Raw genomic sequence first — 18458 nt, forward strand, 5'->3', positions numbered from 1 at the left:
AAGCCCCAGGACAAAAGGCCTCAGTGCCCTGGTCCTGTCCGTGCCGGGCAATTCCCTGCAGAGCAGCCAAGCACAGAGGGAAACCCCACAGCCCAATGGCAGCCAGGGCCGCCCTCATGGATCACACGTGGGTGCCCCCGTCCCTCCCTGCTCCGTGCTGCCAGGGCCCAGGGAGGGATCCAAGCCCTGCCTCGGTTTGTCTGACCCTGCAGGGATCATTTCCACCCGGCCTCTGCCAGCATCAACACCTCCCACCAGGGCAGAAGGAGCTTTTGTTCCCCGTGTCCCACACAGGCGGCAGCGGCAGCGGGGCGGAGCTGGCACAGCCAGGGGGAGCCTGCAGGGAGGGACAGGGACAGGGACAGGGACAGGGACAGGGACAGGGACAGGAACCGCGGGGCTGGAATGGAGAAGTGGGAATGGGGTCAGCTTCCACAGGGGCCTCAGCCGGGCTCGGCAGTGCCGGAGCCACCAGAGCTGACAGGGGAGGAAATGTCCCATCAATGGGGGAACTGTGAGAATTCCCCGAGAACAGCACTGTGCATGTCCCCAAATGTGCCCAACAAGGATGGGCACAGGGCTGCACAGCCCTTTCCAGGAGGGATTTCCCAACGTCCCCCCTGAGCTGCCCATGCCCAGCCTGAGGCCGCTCCCTCTGCTCCTGTCCCTGTTCCCTGGCTGTGCCCTCCTGGCAGGGACTTGTGCAGAGCCACCAGGGCCCCTGAGCCTCCTCTGCTCCAGGCTCAGCCCCTGCCCAGCTCCCCCAGGGCTCCTCACAGCATCTGTGCTGCAGAAGGGAATCCCTCCATGAGGGACAGCCCTCACCAGGGCTCTGCCTCTCCTGGGGCAGCAGCAACAGCGCAGGGTGCAGGAGGAGGGAGAGGCTGAATCCAAGGGGAACTGAAACCCCGCTGACCACCGACTGCTCCAGGATGGGGAAATGATCCTGCCCTGGAGCCCTCAGCTTCCTCATTGGCATTTCCCAGGGCATTTTCTGAAGCAGTTATAGCTCCCATGGAGCACCTGCAGCCCAGAGCCTGGAGCTGTCCCTCAGCCTGACCCCACAGCCTGCCCTGCCAATCCCTGCTCTGCCCATCCCTGGGAATGCCCATACCCCAAGCCCCATGGCACACCACCCCAGAGCATCCAGCCGTGGTCCCAGTCCTGCCCCAGTGACCTGGAGCAGCTCCTCACCTCTGATCCTTGGGAACGAGCAGGGAGATGGGAATGGAAGCACCAGGGAGCGCTGCCAGCTCTGAGCCTGGCCAGGGATTCCTGGAGTTAGCCCATTCCCAGCAGCTCCTGCTCCCAATGGACCCCACCAACACCCAGCTCCCCCAAACCCACCTCATCCCCCCACAGGGATTATCTGGGAAGGCTGGAACAGGCTGGGATGAGTCCCAAGGTCACAGAGCTGAGTGGTTCTGCCCCAGAGGGTGCTGGGCAATGGGCACAGCCCCGGGGCTGCCCGAGCTCCCCTCCCAGGGATGGCTGGGGTGTCTGTGCAGGGCCAGGAGCTGGATTGGGATCCCTGAGCTCCCTTCCAGCTCGGGATGTTCCAGGATTCACCTGCAGACCTGGCCCTGGAGCTGCTCCCAGCCTGACCCCGGCTCCTGTAGACCAGCAGGACATGGGCCCTTCCCAGCTTATCCCAGGGGTTGAGCTGAAGAGGGGAGGTGTAGATGGGATATTGGGAAGAAATCAATACAGAACACGACTCAAAATTCCCCATTTTAGTGGAAGCTCCTGGAGAATGCAGTTTGCCAAGTGCAGAGGGACTGGGGACAAGGCCTGCAGGGACAGCACCCAGGGAATGGCTCCCACTGCCAGAGGGCAGCCATGGGTGGCATCTTGGCAATGAGCAATTCCTGCCTGGGCTGGCATTGCCAGAGCAGCTGGGGCTGCCCCTGATCCCTGCAGTGCCCAAGGCCAGGCTGGGCACTGGGGCTGGAGCAGCCTGGCACAGTGGAGGTGTCCCTGCCATGGCAGGGTGGCACTGCAGGGGTTTGGGGTCCCTTCCAACCCAGCCCATTCCAGGATTCCCTGACCCCAAGCACACCCACAGCCGGGCCAGAGGCTCTGTTTGATGGCAAGGGCTGGCAAGCACAGCCCCATGGGATCCTTCCCAGAAGGAAACACAGCTCTGTCCTCCACCCAAAGCCAACAGAGCCGGGCAGGGGCTGGGCCCTCACGCCCCTGGGAGCCCAGGACAGGGCTGGAACACTCCACGTGCTCCCACGTGATCTCCTCATCTCCACCAGCCCAAAATCCCTCCTTTCCCAAAAGAACTCAGCTGAAACCTTGGATCACTTTGACTTTGAGGAACGCAGGAAAGCCTCAGCGGAGCGAGGAAGATAAAATCCCTGTCCTGTGGAGCAGAGCAGAATCCAGCTGGAGCAGGAGTGCTCCTCACGGATGTGCCTGGCACATTCCACACACGGAGCTCCCGGCCTTGCAATGACAGAGCAAACACTCATCTCTGCTGCTGCCATGCCAGAGAAACTGAGAATCGTGGAACTCTGGAATGGTTTGGGTGGGAAAGCCCCTCAGAGCCCCTCCAGTGCCACCCTGTCATGGCAGGGACAGCTCCCACTGTGCCAGGTGCTCGGGCACAGCCACTCCTCTGCCCCAACGTGCTTCACTTCCCCCACAGCAAAACCCTGATTTCCCAGAACAAGCACTTGGAATGTGACCCAAATAAACCCCATCTCTGGCGTGGGTTTAGGTTTTTCCAAACCCTCAACAAGTGACTGACCCCCCGTTCAGCCAAATCATCTTGGGATTTACCAAGCTGGACAAAAAAACAACCATTAAAGAGTTCAGCAATAAAATAAACATCCCCAAAACCACCAAGACGACATACGGGTAAAACCAAGCCAGACGTGGGGCAAAGGTCAGGGGAAAATGAGCAACAACAAACTACTGAAAAACACCGAAAAATGGGAATTAACAATAAATTCGACAGAAATACTGGAAATTCAAACATTTTCTCCAATGTCAGCTTCCTGCCCTGCCTGGATTTTCAGGAATATTCAGTGATGTCTGTGCTGACCCCGTACCCCGGGGATTTCAGCAGCACAGCTGCTTCCAGACACACCAGTCCCAGCAAAAAAACACCTAAAAGCCCCAAACCCACCGGCTAACAGCCAGAAAACTGGGCAAACACGCTGCAAGAATTCCAAACTTGGTCATGGATTAAGGATTCAGGCTGGTTTGGAGGCATAGAGGGCGGCCTGTCCCGGAGCAGAAGCGTCATTGCCAGGGGCAGGAATGATCCCAGAGCCCTGGGGATGATCCCTGCGTGGGCACACGGGGCTGGGATACAGCCAGGGCTGGGATAAATCCCACAGACACAGCCCAGGCCTGCTGGGACGCTGCAGGCACGGAGCGATCCTGGAGCAAGTGCAGGGGAACGGGAACCCCAAAGGCACACGGGAACGGGAACCAGCACTGACCCCAAAGGCACACGGGAATGGGAATGGGAATGGGAACTGCACTGACCCCAAAGGCACACGGGAACGGGAACCCCACTGACCCCACAGGCACACGGGAACGGGAACCCCACTGACCCCAAAGGCACACGGGAATGGGAATGGGAACCCCACTGACCCCAAAGGCACACGGGAATGGGAATGGGAACTGCACTGACCCCACAGGCACACGGGAACGGGAACCCCACTGACCCCAAAGGCACAGGGGAATGGGAACCCCACTGACCCCAAAGGCACACGGGAATGGGAACCCCACTGACCCCAAAGGCACACGGGAATGGGAATGGGAACTGCACTGACCCCACAGGCACACGGGAACGGGAACCCCACTGACCCCAAAGGCACAGGGGAATGGGAACCCCACTGACCCCAAAGGCACACGGGAATGGGAACCCCACTGACCCCACAGGCACACGGGAATGGGAACGGGAACCCCACTGACCCCAAAGGCACACGGGAATGGGAATGGGAACTGCACTGACCCCACAGGCACACGGGAACGGGAACCCCACTGACCCCAAAGGCACACGGGAACCTCACTGACCCCAAAGGCACACGGGAATGGGAATGGGAACCCCACTGACCCCAAAGGCACACGGGAACGGGAACGGGAACCCCACTGACCCCAAAGGCACACGGGAACTCCCACTGAACCCAAAAGGCTCCAGGAAAACAGCAGGGCCAAGGGCATTCCGGGGTGACGGGGATTGGGACACAGGCACAGCCCCTGCCCTGGGTGGACACCAGAGCAAGGGAGGACATGGAGGCTCCTGATGGGAATAACTGCATCAACTGGAAAGTGGGAAAAATGCCCCAAATCTGTCCAGAACGAGACAAGGAGCACTGGAACCGCACTGGATGAGCCCAGCACCTCCCCACTGCCTCCTTCCCAGCCACCCCAGACCGGAGCAGGAGCTGGGGTGGGCTCATCCATTCCCTCCTTCCATCCATCCCAGACTGGAGCAAGAGCTGGGATGAGCCCAGCACGTCCCCATTCCCTCCTTCCATCCATCCCAGACCGGAGCAGGAGCTGGGATGAGCCCACCACGTCCCTGTCTCTCACTCCAGACCCAGGAAGAAGAGTTCACATTTTCCCTCAAACATTTCTGGGAAAAGATCCAAGAGCTGTGAGCAGCTCCCGACACTCCCTGCTCCTCCAGAGCCCCTTCTTCATCCTCCTTTTGCCCAAAGCCAGGGCCTGGAGATGGGATTTTGCTTTTGGGCTGGTGCACGGTGACATTCCCACCTTGTCCCCCTTTTTCTGTCACTCCCTTTCAGCCACCCCAGTGCCTGGAAAATTCCATGAGCCCCAAAGCTCTCATGGGCTGGGATGAGGCAGCAGAGCCAAGGAAAATAACGTGCAATAATCCCATTGAAATGACTTCAGGGACAGACAATGGGATGGCTGCAGGAGTGAAGCCATTCCCTGGGTGCTGTCCCTCCATCCCTTGTCCCCAGCCCCTCTGCAGCTCTCCTGGAGCCCCTGCAGGCCCTGCCAGGGGCTCTGACAGGGTCAGGGGTGGCCTTGGCACTGCTGGGGAATGGCTGGACTGGATGAGCCCTGAGGGATTTTCCACCCCAAACAAGTCCATGGTTCCATTAAAAACACCCAAGGGAACAGAGAAGCACAAGAGCTGCAAATGGGGGCAGGTGGAGCAGCTGCAGCCAGGTGAGCTCCTGACAGGTACAGACACCCCCAGGTGAGCTCCTGACAGGTACAGACACCCCCAGGTGAGCTCCTCACAGGTACAGACACCCCCAGGTGAGCTCCTGACAGGTACAGACACCCCCAGGTGAGCTCCTGACAGGTACAGACACCCCCAGGTGAGCTCCTGACAGGTACAGACACCCCCAGGTGAGCTCCTGACAGGTACAGACACCCCCAGGTGAGCTCCTGACAGGTACAGACACTCCCAGGTGAGCTCCTCACAGGTACAAACACCTCCAGGTGAGCTCCTGATAGGTACAGACACCCCCAGGTGAGCTCCTCACAGGTACAGACACCCCCAGGTGAGCTCCTGACAGGTACAGACACCCCCAGGTGAGCTCCTGACAGGCACAGACACCCCCAGGTGAGCTCCTCACAGGTACAGACACCCCCAGGTGAGCTCCTGACAGGTACAGACACCCCCAGGTGAGCTCCTGACAGGTACAAACACCCCCAGGTGAGCTCCTCACAGGTACAGACACCCCCAGGTGAGCTCCTGACAGGTACAGACACCCCCAGGTGAGCTCCTGACAGGTACAGACACCCCCAGGTGAGCTCCTGACAAGTACAAACACCCCCAGGTGAGCTCCTGATGGGTACAGACACCCCCAGGTGAGCTCCTGACAGGTACACACACCCCCAGGTGAGCTCCTGACAGGTACAGACACCCCCAGGTGAGCTCCCCCCATGCCTGAACAATGTCACCCAGCCCTCAGCACACCCCGAGGTCAGGTCTCCTTCCCCTTTCTTTGGAGCTCCAGCATCCCAGCAGGGCGGGCAGGCCCTGGCACAGGTGCCCAGAGCAGCTGGGGCTGCCCCTGCATCCCTGGCAGTGCCCAAGGCCAGGCTGGGCACTGGGGCTGGGCACACACTGGGGCAGTGGGAGGTGTCCCTGCCATGGCTGGGGTGGCACTGCAGGGGCTCTGGGGGTCCCTGCCCACCCAACCCATTCCATGAATCCATGTCCCTGTCCTGTCCCCTCCCGGGGGTCCCTGGCTGACCCCATCCACGCTCCCTCCCCCGCCCGTCTCAGGCAGGAACCCCCGGTAAATCCCGGGATTTACTTGGAGCCCGGCAGTCTCCATCTGGAGCAGGAGCTGCAAATCCCACAGCAGCCTTGCCTGGATGGGACAGGCCCCAGGCTGGCACTGCTCCAGGACATCTCAGCAGGTCCCCAGGTGCTGCCTCGGGGAGCACAGACCCCTCCTCACCCCCAGCTCTGGGGCAGGGCATGATCCTCCCTTCCCTCCCTTCCCTTCCCATTGAGAATTCTGTCCTGTCCAACATCCATCCTTCCTCTCCACTTGGGGCTCCACACCGTGCCACGTGGGCTGCCAGCTGCTGTGCCCTGCAGCATTCCCAGGGACTTGGGGTCAAATCCTGAACAAGGATGTGTCCCACTCCATGGGCTGGCAACTCCAGGAGAAACTGGGACTGGTTTGGGGCAGGGGAGGCTCTGTAGTCTGGGGTTTTTTTGCTGGTTTTTATAACTCCACAAGGCTATGGATCCTCCTGGAGCTGCATCCAGTGCTCCCACTGGGGTGCAGACTGGAATTTCTCCTCTCCAACTGGAACTGCCTCCTTGGTCAGGACATCAGCCTCACATCCCTGCAGTCCTGTCCAATCTCTGTCCCCACATCCCCACATCCCTACAGCCCCTTCCCAGCTCCTATCCCACCTCCAGCCCCACATCCCTGCAGCCGCATCCCATCTCCAGCTCCACATCCCATCTCCATCCCTACATCCCTGCAGCCCCATCCCATCTCCAGCTCCACATCCCTGCATCCCCATCCCATTTCCCATCCCACACCCCTGCAGCCCCATCCGATCCCCAGTCCCCCATCCCATCTCCAGCCCCACATCCCTGCAGGCCCTTCCTATCTCTCATCCCATCTCTGTCCCCACATCCCTGCATCCCCATCCCATCTCCAGCCCCACATCACATCCCTGCAGCCCCATCCCATTTCCCATCCCATATCCCTACAGTCCCATCCTATTTCCCATCCCACATCCCTGCAGCCCCATCCCATTTCCCATCCCACATCCCTGCAGCCCCATCCCATTTCCCATCCCATATCCCTACAGTCCCATCCTATTTCCCATCCCACATCCCTGCAGCCCCATCCCATCTCCAGCCCCTCACCCTATCTCCATCCCTACATCCCTGCATCCCCATCCCATCTCCAGCCCCCCATCCCATCCCCAGTCCCCCATCCCATCTCCAGCCCCACATCCCTGCATCCCCATCCCATCTCCAGCCCCACATCCCATCTCCGTCCCCACACCCCTGCAGCCCCATCCATCTCCCCAGGGATGGACACGGGATCTCCACCTCCTTTCCCTCCCGGCCACACCCTCTCCAGCCTTCCCTGCTCGGATGGATGTTCCCTCTCCCACTCCCCGCGGGCTCACACCCGCTCCGCACGAGGTGTGAAGGGAGAATTTCCCCTTTTATGGTGAAAGGCAGCAAACCCCAGCCGGGAGAGCTGCCCGCAGCCCCGCTCCTCCCCGGGCTGGGCTCACGGCTCCCAGCTGCTCCCCGCGCTTCCTACGGGCTCCGGAGCCGGAGCACATTTCCACCGGGATGAGTCAGAGGATCCCAGCCCTGCGCCTGTCTCATGACTCCTCCCGGCTGGATCTCTGCGGCTGCCGATTCATGCCCACGTGCCGCGATGACAGATCGCATTCCTGCTGCCTGGCCCGCTGCCACCTGCATCCCTCGGGCCAGGAGGAGCGGCTGGCACACGCCCAGGGATGCTCACAAGGGCCTTTGGGAAAAAGGAGCCGCTTTTTCTTGGGGAAAACATCCCTGAAAAGGCCAGGATTGCAGTCAGGGGATCCTGGCATGGCTGGGTGGGAAGGGAGCCCAAAGTTCTTCCAGTGCCAGCCCTGCCATGGCAGGGACACCTCCCACTGTGCCAGGGTGTGCCCAGCCCCAGTGCCCAGCCTGGCCTGGGCACTGCCAGGGATGGGATGAAGGAAGGAGCTCCAGCAGCTCTTGGAGCTGCTCTTTGAAACCAGACCTGGATCCCAAACACGGCAAACCTCGATGGATCTCAACACCCTCGATGGAATTCCCAAGAAATCCAACACTTGTGAAAGGTCCCAGTATAAAACCAGAGCTGCCAAGAAAACCTCAGGTCAGAGGGAGAATCCAGAAGAAAATCCACATTTCCTCCCTCTGTGTTAATGATGGTGAGGTGAGTGCACTGCCAGGCCTTGGGAGGAAAAAGGGAAAACAGGGATGCCAGGGAGAGTGGGAAGAATGTGGGTGCAGATCGTGTGTGACAGGAGCAAAGCAGCCTCCAGACACAGCCCAAACCCATCCAAACAGGGGGGAAAGGAAACGTGAAGTGAAAACACAGACCTGAGCCAGGAGAGCCGAGAGGAACCCAGAGAGGGAGGAAGGAGAAGTCAAAGGGACAGAGAAATGCCCCAGTGCTGGGAGGAGAGGCTGTGGGACAGCCAGGGCTGTCTGCAGTGCCACTGTCCCCGTGCCCTGCTGGCACCTCACTGGGACAGCGCTGTGGGCGCCTGAGAGGCACTGGGGACAAGGGGGAATGGCCTCCATCTGCTGCCAGATGGAATTAGATGGGATATCGACAAGAGATTCCTGGCTGTGCAGGTGCTGAGGCTCTGCCAGGGCTGGGCCAGCTTTTCCATGGGGAAATCCCTGCTGATGTCCCCCCTGCCCCTCCCCTGCCCAGCCTGAGCTGTTCCCTTTCCTCCTGTGCCTGTTCCCTGGCAGCACAGCCCAACCCCACCCGGACCCACCCTCCTGTCAGGGAGCTGTAGGAAACCACCTTGCTGGGCTTTGCCCACATCTCTGCAGCAATTGCCAGCGCTGGGAACACCTGAGGCAACCCCAGGCAGAGCTGAGAGCCTGCTCCTGCAGCCAATCCCTGCAGGAATCAGCTCCCACTGCTCCCGTGAGGAACCGGCACTGTCTGACCTCCTTCCTGCTGAGCTCACCTTGATCCCTGCAGGAGCTTATCCCTGTCCTCTCCAATCCCCTCCTGAGCAGGGAGCCCAGCTGCCCTCGCTGGGCTCATCCCCTGGAGGCACCAAGCTCTGCTCATGCCCAGCCCAGCCCGTGGTGAGGCTGAAGGCAGCCATTGTCCTCAGCTGGGCCCTGGCACAGCCACCGTGTCCGAGGGACAGCAGGGCCGTGTCCCCACAGCTGCGGCCCAGCCCTGTGTCCCCACAGCCCCGCCGAGGGACAGAGCAGCAGTGCCTGCCCTTCGTCCCAGCCCCTTCTCTGCCCTTCCAGAGCTCATTCCCAGCGGTTCCAGCTCCATCTCTGCCCTTGCAGAGCTCATTCCCAGTGGTTCCAGCTCCATCCCTGCCTTGCAGAGCTCATCCCCAGCCATTCCAGCCCCTTCCAGAGCTCATTCCAAGCGGTCCCAGCCCTATCTCTGCCCTTGCAGAGCTCATTCCCAGTGGTTCCAGCTCCATCTCTGCCCTTGCAGAGCTCATTCCCAACCATTCCAGCCCTTCCAGAGCTCATTCCCAGCCATTCCAGCTCCATCCCTGCCCTTGCAGAGCTCATTCCCAGCCATTCAGCCCTTCCAGAGCTCATTCCCAGTGGTTCCAGCTCCATCTCTGCCCTTGCAGAGCTCATTCCCAACCATTCCAGCCCTTCCAGAGCTCATTCCCAGCCATTCCAGCTCCATCCCTGCCCTTGCAGAGCTCATTCCCAGCCATTCAGCCCTTCCAGAGCTCATTCCCAGCAGTTCCATCTCCTTCCCTGCCCTCAGAGAGCTCCTCCCCAGCTTTCCCCACTGAGGGACACAGAAGCTGGCAGGTGAAGCTGTGGATGAACACCCAGCTGGCACCTCCCAACGCCTGGCTGGGCATCCTGACGGGAATTTGCTGCAGGGCTGTGACTGCAGGTAGCTCAGAAACACCAAACACCAGGGCAAGGTCCTAAAACCAGGGCAGAGGCTTTTCCCACATGAAACAGCAACGTTACAGCAGCTTTGGAGCAGAGCTGACCCAAAATCAGGGAACTGTTTGGGCTGGAAAAGCATCGGGTCCAAGCATTCCCCAGCCCCAGGCAAGGCCACCACTGACCCTGTCCCCAGGTGACTCCATCCCTGTGCCAGGGCTGCACAGCCCATTCCAGGAAGGAATTCCCCAAAAATCCACCCAAACCTGGCCCAGCCTGAGGCCGCTCCCTCTGCTCCTGTCCCTGTTCCCTGGCTGTGCCCTCCTGGCAGGGACTTGTGCAGAGCCACCAGGGCCCCTGAGCCTCCTTTGCTCCAGGCCATTCCCAGCTCCCCCAGCCCTGCTGGGGCTCCAGGCCATTCCCAGCTCCCTCAGGGCTCCTGGGGCTCCAGGCCGCTCCCTGCCCTGGACAGGAGCACTCGGAGCTTTGGGGGGACAATGTGCAGGAGGCCCCCGTGGATGAGGGCCAAGCCCCTCGGAGCATCCGGGCTGGGCTCAGAAGCTGATCCGAGCAGCAGGGCTGCCCTGGGGAGGGTGTGACAGTGACAGCGGCAGTGACAAGACACAAGAGGCCTTATCTGGGCCATCAGCAGCCGGGCTGGGCAGGAAGGTGCTGCAGAGCTCACGAGGAGCTGCTTTGCTGCACTTCCTGCAGCTGCCCACAGAGACACCTCAGCTGCACCCACATACACACACACACCACGGCAGCTTTTCCTCCCCAAAACCCCCCTCGTGCTGCCACATCTCCCTCACACAGCTCAGGCACACCAAAATAACGTGAGGGACTCTCTGCATCCCAGCGAGGAGCCTGGGGACGCGTGGCTGCTCCTGCCAGGGGACACGTGGCACTGGAGCCACTCCACACACACACACACAGACCTCTGGAATTGCTGGGGGATGGAGGGAGGGACAGGCAGGGCCCCACTGCTGCTCACCCTGCCCCTAAACCAGCCCCCAGCCCCTTCCCGAGGGCTCCCAGCAGCCCTAAATCCTTCCACAGAATCCCACCAGCCCCTAAATGCTTCCACAGGATCCCCAAACCCCTTCTCAGGATCCCACCAGTCCCCAAACTCCTCCAGACGGGTCCCACCAGTCACCAAGGACTCCTACAGGGTCCCACCAGCCACCAAACCCTCCAAGAGGGTCCCAATAGTCGCCAAACCCTCTGAGAGGGTCCCAGCAGTCACCAAATTCCCCCAGAGGGTCCCCCCAGTGACCAAGAGCCCTCTGAGTGGGTCCCAGCAGTGCCCAAACTTACTCACAGGGTCCCACCAGCCCCTAAATCCTCCAAGAGGGTCCCACCAGTTCCCAAAGCCCCTCACAGGGTCCCATCAGCCCCCAAACCCTCCAAGAGGGTCCCAATAGTCACCAAACCCTCTGAGAGGGTCCCACCAGCCCCTAAACCCTCCAAGAGGGTCTCATCAGTCCCCAAATCACCCCACAGGGTCCCACCAGGCACCAAGGACCTCTCAGAGGGTCCCTGCAGCCCCCAAACCCTGCGGCCCACCCCGGGAGGGACAAACACACTCGGGATATGGAAGGCTCGTTCCCAGCAGCAGCAATTCCCTGCCCCGAGGCCAGCAGCCTCTCCAGCTCTCTCCAGCTCCTCGCCTCTGCCACAAGAGCAGCATTTAGTGGTCAGGAGCTCTGGAGCCACAGCAGGAACAGAGCGGCCCTGGAGGCGTCACCGCCGCCATCCCGGGGAGAGGTGACAGAAATCTCCTCCAGAGCCCACCCAGCCCCACGGGAGGGTCCCTGATCCCCCAGGTGTGCCAGGGAACCAAACCAGAGCTTAACTCCTCCCTGCGGCCCCAGGGCACGTTCAGTGGGGTTTGTTTGTGTTGCTAGCGCCCATAAAACCGCAGCTGCTGCTCCAGCCCAGTGCTGGGAACGGGAAAAGGGAACTGGCTGCAAGGAAAGGCTTCAGGTTAGGGGAAAACACGAGCTGGGGTGAGAGACACCAGAGAGAAAAGTGCTAAATCCTCACTGGCAGCACACAAAATACCACCAAGAAATGGGGCGAGGATCGGGGTACACCACCTGGGTTAGGGCTGTGTGCCCACCTCACCTTGAGCCACCTTCCCAAAGCAGGGACTGCAACACTCCCAGGAATGCCAGACACCATTCCTGGGCACAGCAGCAGGGAATTCTGGCAAGGAAACCCAGCTGGACACGGGAATGCGTCCAGATGGGGAGAAATGACCAGCCCAGAGCTGCAGCTCTGATTTCCCTGCTCCAGGTCCAGCCTGATCCATCCCACGGCAATAACAACAGCATGGAAAAGGAGGGGCAGCCTGGGGTGCCCAGGGAATGGGGCTGGGAAGGGAATGGAGCCCCAGCAGGGCTGGGGGAGCTGGGCAGGGGCTGAGCCTGGAGCAGAGGAGGCTCAGGGGCCCTGGTGGCTCTGCACAAGTCCCTGCCAGGAGGGGACAGCCAGGGAACGGGGACAGGAGCAGAGGGAGCGGCCTCAGGCTGGGCCAGGGCAGCTCAGGGTGGGCACAGCAGCAATTTCCCCGTGGAAAGGGGTCAGGCCTTGGCAGGGGCTGCCCAGGGAGCTTTGGAGTGCCCATCCCTGCAGGGATTTAAGATCCTTGTGGATGTGGCACTTGGGGACATGGTCAGTGGCAGCCTTGTCAGTGCTGGACAGGCTCTGAGGGGTTTCCCAACCTAAACAACTCCATGACGCATGTTCATTCCAAGATGAATCTCTCCCCATCCACAAACACACCTCGGTGGAGCTGGAGGAGCTCAGGCCCAGCCCTGGCACTGCCCGGGGACAGCTCTGGCCCTGTCACTGCCCCGTCACTGTCACTGCTTGGCCTCCAACCCCCAGGTGGGACCTGCAGCCCCCAGAGCTGCTCCTCCCGGGCAGGAGTTCAAAGGGAAGGCGAGGAGGATTCCTGGAGCAGCCGGGATCAAAGAGCCGCAGTTCCCAGGCCTGGATGCAGCTGGAAGCTGTGGGGGCTGCTGGGAGGGGTGACCCTTCCAGAGGCACACGCAACCAGGGAATCCCAGACTGGGCTGGCTGGGAAGGGACCTTGAACATCACCCAGTGCCACCCTGCCATGGCAGGGACACCTCCCACTGTGCCAGGCTGCTCCAGCCCCAGTGCCCAGCCTGGCCTTGGGCACTGCAGGGATCAGGGGCAGCCCCAGCTGCTCTGGCAATGCCAGCCCAGGCAGGAATTGCTCATTGCCAAGATGCCACCCATGGCTGCCCTCTGGCAGTGGGAGCCATTCCCTGGGTGCTGTCCCTGCAGGCCTTGTCCCCAGTCCCCCTGCAGGCCCTGCCAGGGGCTCTCAGCTCTCCCTGGATCCTTCTCCTCTCCAGGCTGGGCACCCCCAGCTCTCCCAGCCTGGCTGCAGAGCAGAGGGGCTCCAGCCCTGCAGCAGCTCCGGGGCCTCTCTGGATTTGCCCTGTCTCACATCCCCACCTTCCCCAAGGCTGGGCACGTGGGTGGGAGCAGCTCTGCACGTGGCAGGGCCATTCCCAGCCTCATTCCCTGTGCAAATATTGACCCAGCAAACAGCTCCATCACTGCTGCCAGCCCCGGGGGCTTTTCCACGGCCAGGATTTTGCTGGATGTTCCCAGAACTCAGCTGAGTCAAACCCTGAGTCACTGGGCCACGGCCACGCGCGACAGTGACATGGATGGGTGCCACCAGGAGAGCTGGAACCGCACCCAAAACACGGCTGTGACAGCAGCAGGATGAGCCCTGAGAGCCCTGCCCTGGCCTGCAGACCCATTCAGCTTCTCCCAGCAGGAACCAGCTCCAGGAGCACCTGGGGAAGGGCGGGATGTGTCCTGTCTGTGCCCTCACCGCTCACAACGAGCACCCCAAAGCCTGCCCCAAGCACCTCATGGAAAGAGGCAGCCCCAAGCAGCTTCCTCCTGCCAGCCCAGCCGCTCACGGAGCCGCTGAGCCCAGGCCGGGTGTGTGAGCAGGGCACAGGCGTGGGGAGAAGCTGCTCCCTGAGCGCGGAAACGCGGAAACCACCGGGACTTCCCAGCAGCCGCGGCATCCTCTGCGGCCAGCCCGGCACCCAGGGGACACCGGGGCCCAGGGGACACCCACGGGACACCAAGAGGACACCGGCACCCACAGGACTGCACAGGGATCAGTCATGGGATGGTTTGGGTGGGCAGGGACCCCCAGAGCCCCTGCAGTGCCACCCCTGCCATGGCAGGGACACCTCCCACTGTGCCAGGCTGCTCCAGCCCCAGTGCCCAGCCTGGCCTTGGGCACTGCAGGGATCAGGGGCAGCCCCAGCTGCTCTGGCAATGCCAGCCCAGGCAGGAATTGCTCATTGCCAGGATCCCATCCATGGCTGCCCTCTGGCAGTTTAAACCCCATGGAATATCCTAAATCGATCCCAAGCTGGGTCTTGGCTCCCATCATCCAGACCATGCCCATCCAGTGCTCCCTATCCCAAACTTCCAGACTCCTTCAGCCACTGGGTTTGGAATTGAGCTGTCCTGGACTCTCAGAGTATGAGGGGTGCACAGAGAAAACCAGCACAATCCCAGCTCCGGGAAGCTGAAGCAAGAGCCAGGAGAATAAAACCCGTTCATTTCCAGGGAATAATGTTAGCAATCAGCACACATTAAACAGACCCTGCCATGGAAGGAGCTGGCTCCCACTGCCAGGAGCGTTCACCCCACACTTTTCCCTGGTGCCCCACACAGTGCCACGGAGCAGGCTGGGTGCCTGGCACAGCAGAGGGACACAGGGACACCGTGCCAGGCAGGTGGTGTGTCCATGCTCTGCATTCCCTGACACGTCCCCCACAGCTCCACAAAGCAGGAAAAGCGTCTGGATGCCTGCCCTGGTCCTGGACAGCCCGTGCAGCCAGAGCAGCTCAAGGCCCTGCTGCACGGCCAAAGGCAGAGCCCTTGAGGGAGTTCAGAGCCCTCGTGTGCCCTGCCCCAGGGGCAGGAGCGGTCCCAGGCCCTGCAGACAGCCCCAGGTCACGGGGATGAGGCTGTTGCGGGAAACCCCAGGGACAGGCGGCTCCAGCAGCACCCAGTGACCCCAGGGAACCCAGCACAGCCCACTCTGCTTTCGGTTTTGTTCCTAACACTGCCCTGAGCCACGGCAACACCGCATGGAGCCAGGCTGGGAGGGAAGGGAAGGCTCCAGGGAGAGCTGAGAGCCCCTGGCAGGGCCTGCAGGGGGACTGGGGACAAGGCCTGCAGGGACAGCACCCAGGGAATGGCTCCCACTGCCAGAGGGCAGCCATGGGTGGCATCTTGGCAATGAGCAATTCCTGCCTGGGCTGGCATTGCCAGGGCAGCTGGGGCTGCCCCTGATCCCTGCAGTGCCCAAGGCCAGGCTGGGCACTGGGGCTGGAGCAGCCTGGCACAGTGGGAGGTGTCCCTGCCATGGCAGGGGTGGCACTGCAGGGGCTCTGGGGTCCCTTCCCACCCAGCCCAGCCTGGCATTGTCTCTCTGGAGACACTGCAGAGCCAGCTCAGCTCCTTTCACATCCCCACTGCAAACCCATCCCTGCCCGACCCCAAACCCCACAGGCACTGCACTCCCCGAGGGGCTCATCCAGCCCTGGGGCAGCTCAGCCCAGCTTTGTTTACAGGTGAGGCCTCCAGGGATGGCACAGCCCAGCCTGGCACAGCCCAGCCTGGCACAGCCCACGGCTCTGCCACAGCAACCCAACCTGTACAGCAATTAGTCACCGGCAGATGAGCGCCACTGCCCTTCCTCCTGCGTTATCTAAGCAGGGAGGGGGGTGGGAAAACAGAGCTGGAGCTGGGAATGCTGCCAGTCTGATGCCAAAAACCACAGAACCGGTGTCAGTCCATCCCTGGGGACAGGCTGGCACTGCCCTGGGGACACGGCTCGGGCACCTCCAGCCTGGCACGGCAAGGGGTTTGCCGGGGCTGGCACAGAGGCCACAGCTCCTGGTGCCTCATCCTGCACAGGGGACACTCCTGACTGGGCCAGCCCAGCAGCCAGGAGGGTTGGGCTGGTGCTGGGACCTGTCCCTTCCCAGGGGAGCCTGGATCCATCCCCCCAGGGCATCCTGGACCCATCTCCCCACAATATCCTGGAGCATTCCCTCCATGCAGAGGAGCGTCAAACCCAAAATAAAGTGAGTATTTACACCAAAGGAACATAATTTGTTAAGTGTGAGCTCTTCCCTTCCCAGTTGCACAGAATCATGGAGTGATTTGAGTGGGAAGGGAACAGAAAGTTCATCTTGATCCACCCCTGCCATGGCAGGGACACCTCCCACTGTCCCAGGCTGCTCCAGCCTGGCCTTGGGCACTGCCAGGGATGCAGGGGCAGCCCCAGCTGCTCTGGGCACCCTGTGCAAGGGCCTGCCTGCCCTCCCAGACAGGAATTCCCTCCCAATATCCCACCTAAACCTGTTCTTCCTTTTGGCTGTCCCACTGCACAAGCACATCACCTCACAGCATCATCCCTCTCCCAAACAATCCCAAATGACCCCAGGCACACGAGGGACATTTCTGCTCCCTGGGAAACTCAGGCTCTGGGATCACAGCAAGGAATGTCAGGTCCCTGATCCCCACCAGTCACCAGCCAGCCGACAGCACCAGTTTGAGGGTGCAGGTCCCAGCTGCAGCATCCTCAGGGAGGAGATGAGGAAGAAGATGCAGGAGGAAGCACCCAGAGGCAGGACAAAGTCGGTACAGCCACTCAGCATGGCTCCTGAGAGGACGTGGAGCCTGTTACCAGACAGAATCCTGGAATCCCCCTGCATCTCCCACCCCAGCACAGTGTGAGCTGTGGGACAGCAGCTCCTGCCCATCCCAGTGCCCCAGGACACAACTGTGTGGGGAACACAACTGCAGTAACAGCAATAATAACAATAACAACCAAACCAGCACCACAGGAGCAGAAAGCCCTGAGGGAACACCAAACTCAGATCCAGAGCTCTGCTCTCCACCATTCCCAACACACACCTCACTCCTGCTGCCCCCTCCAGGGACCCCGGGATGGGGCTGGGATCCGGGTTGGGACTGTGCATCTGAGCCCCACCAGCATCCCCTGATGGACAAACCCCCAGCAAAACCAGAATTCCCCTTCCCCAGCCCCGAGCACAGGCTCAGAACAAGCTCAGCCACAGCTGGGAGGGAGCCAGGCGGGCACAGACACCTGGGCTGGGGGGTTCTGCAGCAAAGGCCTCCTTTCCTGATTGCAGGGCACCTCACCTCCCCTGTGACACTGCCAAAGCTCATCTGCCCCGACAGCTCTGGGGGCAGGAACCAGAAGGAAACACGATGGGAAGAGACCCTAAATCCACAACAAGGAACACCCCACAACCACAACAACCAACAGCATCACCTGACAGCGAGCAGGGATGTGAGAGAGGACGGAGGAACTGGGGGACATCCCACAGATCCGGGGGTCACGAGTGGCTGAGGGAGCAGGGAGGGCACAAGGGCTTGCCTGAAGGGGCTGCGGGAACAACCCCCCATCCCAGGGGCTGTGGGTGCCCGGGCAATGGGGCTGGGGGTACAGCCCCCCATCGCAGGGAATGGGGCTGTGGGTGCCCGGGCAATGGGGCTGGGGGCACAGGGGCTGTGGTGCCCGCTGGAAGCAGGACCGGGAGCAGCCCGTGCCGTGCCCGGAGCTGAGATGCGCAGGGGGAGCAGGCCGGGGCCGTGCCCGAGGACAGCAGTGCCCCCCCGGGCCCAGCCGATGTTTCCGGAGCGGTGACAGCCCGCGCACGGCGGGGGAGGGAGACAGACCGAAAACACCCAAACCGTGAACGCGCCGAGCCGCGCAGGGGCGGCTCCGGCTGCCGGCAGCTGCCCGGGGGCCGCTCGGAGCGGCGTCACGGCGGGCTGAGAACGGCCCGGGGCTGCCCGGCCCGGCACCGGCCACGGCCCCGCGGCCCCGGGACGGCTCCGCTGCCCCGGCCCGGCTCAGCCCGCACGCCCGGGACGGCCCCACAGCCCCGTCCGGCTCCAGCACCACCCTGCACCGCCGCCCCGCAGCCCGGCCCGTGCTCGCCCCGCGGCCCCGGCCCCGCGCCCACCGCACGGCCCCGGCCCCGCAGCCCCGGCCGGGGCGGCCCCGCGCGGGCCCGGCCCCCCCGCGTCCCTCCGCCGCTCACCGCGCTTGCCGGGGTCGTATCCCACGAGCACGAAGTAGTCGGCCAGGCGGGCCATGGCGGCGGGGGCGGCCCGGGCCGGCCCCGGGGGCCCCGCGAGGCCGCGCTCGGCTCCTCAGGGCGCCGCCGCCCGCCCGCGCCCACCGCCCGCCGCCGCCGCCATCTTGGCCCCGCGCGCACCGCGCCTGCGCCAGCGCCGGCCGCCGCGGGGGGCG

General features: G+C 62.3%; 1 protein-coding gene across 6 annotated transcripts in view; it reads right to left on the bottom strand.

Annotated features, from left to right (window-relative positions):
* The window catches only part of SBF1 (SET binding factor 1), a 70530-nt gene extending 52093 nt beyond the window's left edge, over positions 1–18437 (bottom strand). For 5 of the 6 annotated variants that reach the window (XM_074540293.1, XM_074540289.1, XM_074540291.1 and 2 more), the window contains exon 1: positions 18247–18437. In XM_074540293.1, the coding sequence (XP_074396394.1) occupies positions 18247–18301 (55 nt within the window). In that variant the 5' untranslated portion in view covers positions 18302–18437. The remainder of the gene's footprint in view (positions 1–18246) is intronic. The other variant, XM_074540292.1, reaches the window with a different exon arrangement.
* Positions 18438–18458: the final 21 nt, after the last annotated feature.

Source organism: Zonotrichia albicollis, chromosome 4 (assembly GCF_047830755.1).
Source record: "Zonotrichia albicollis isolate bZonAlb1 chromosome 4, bZonAlb1.hap1, whole genome shotgun sequence".
Lineage (NCBI taxonomy): Eukaryota > Metazoa > Chordata > Aves > Passeriformes > Passerellidae > Zonotrichia > Zonotrichia albicollis.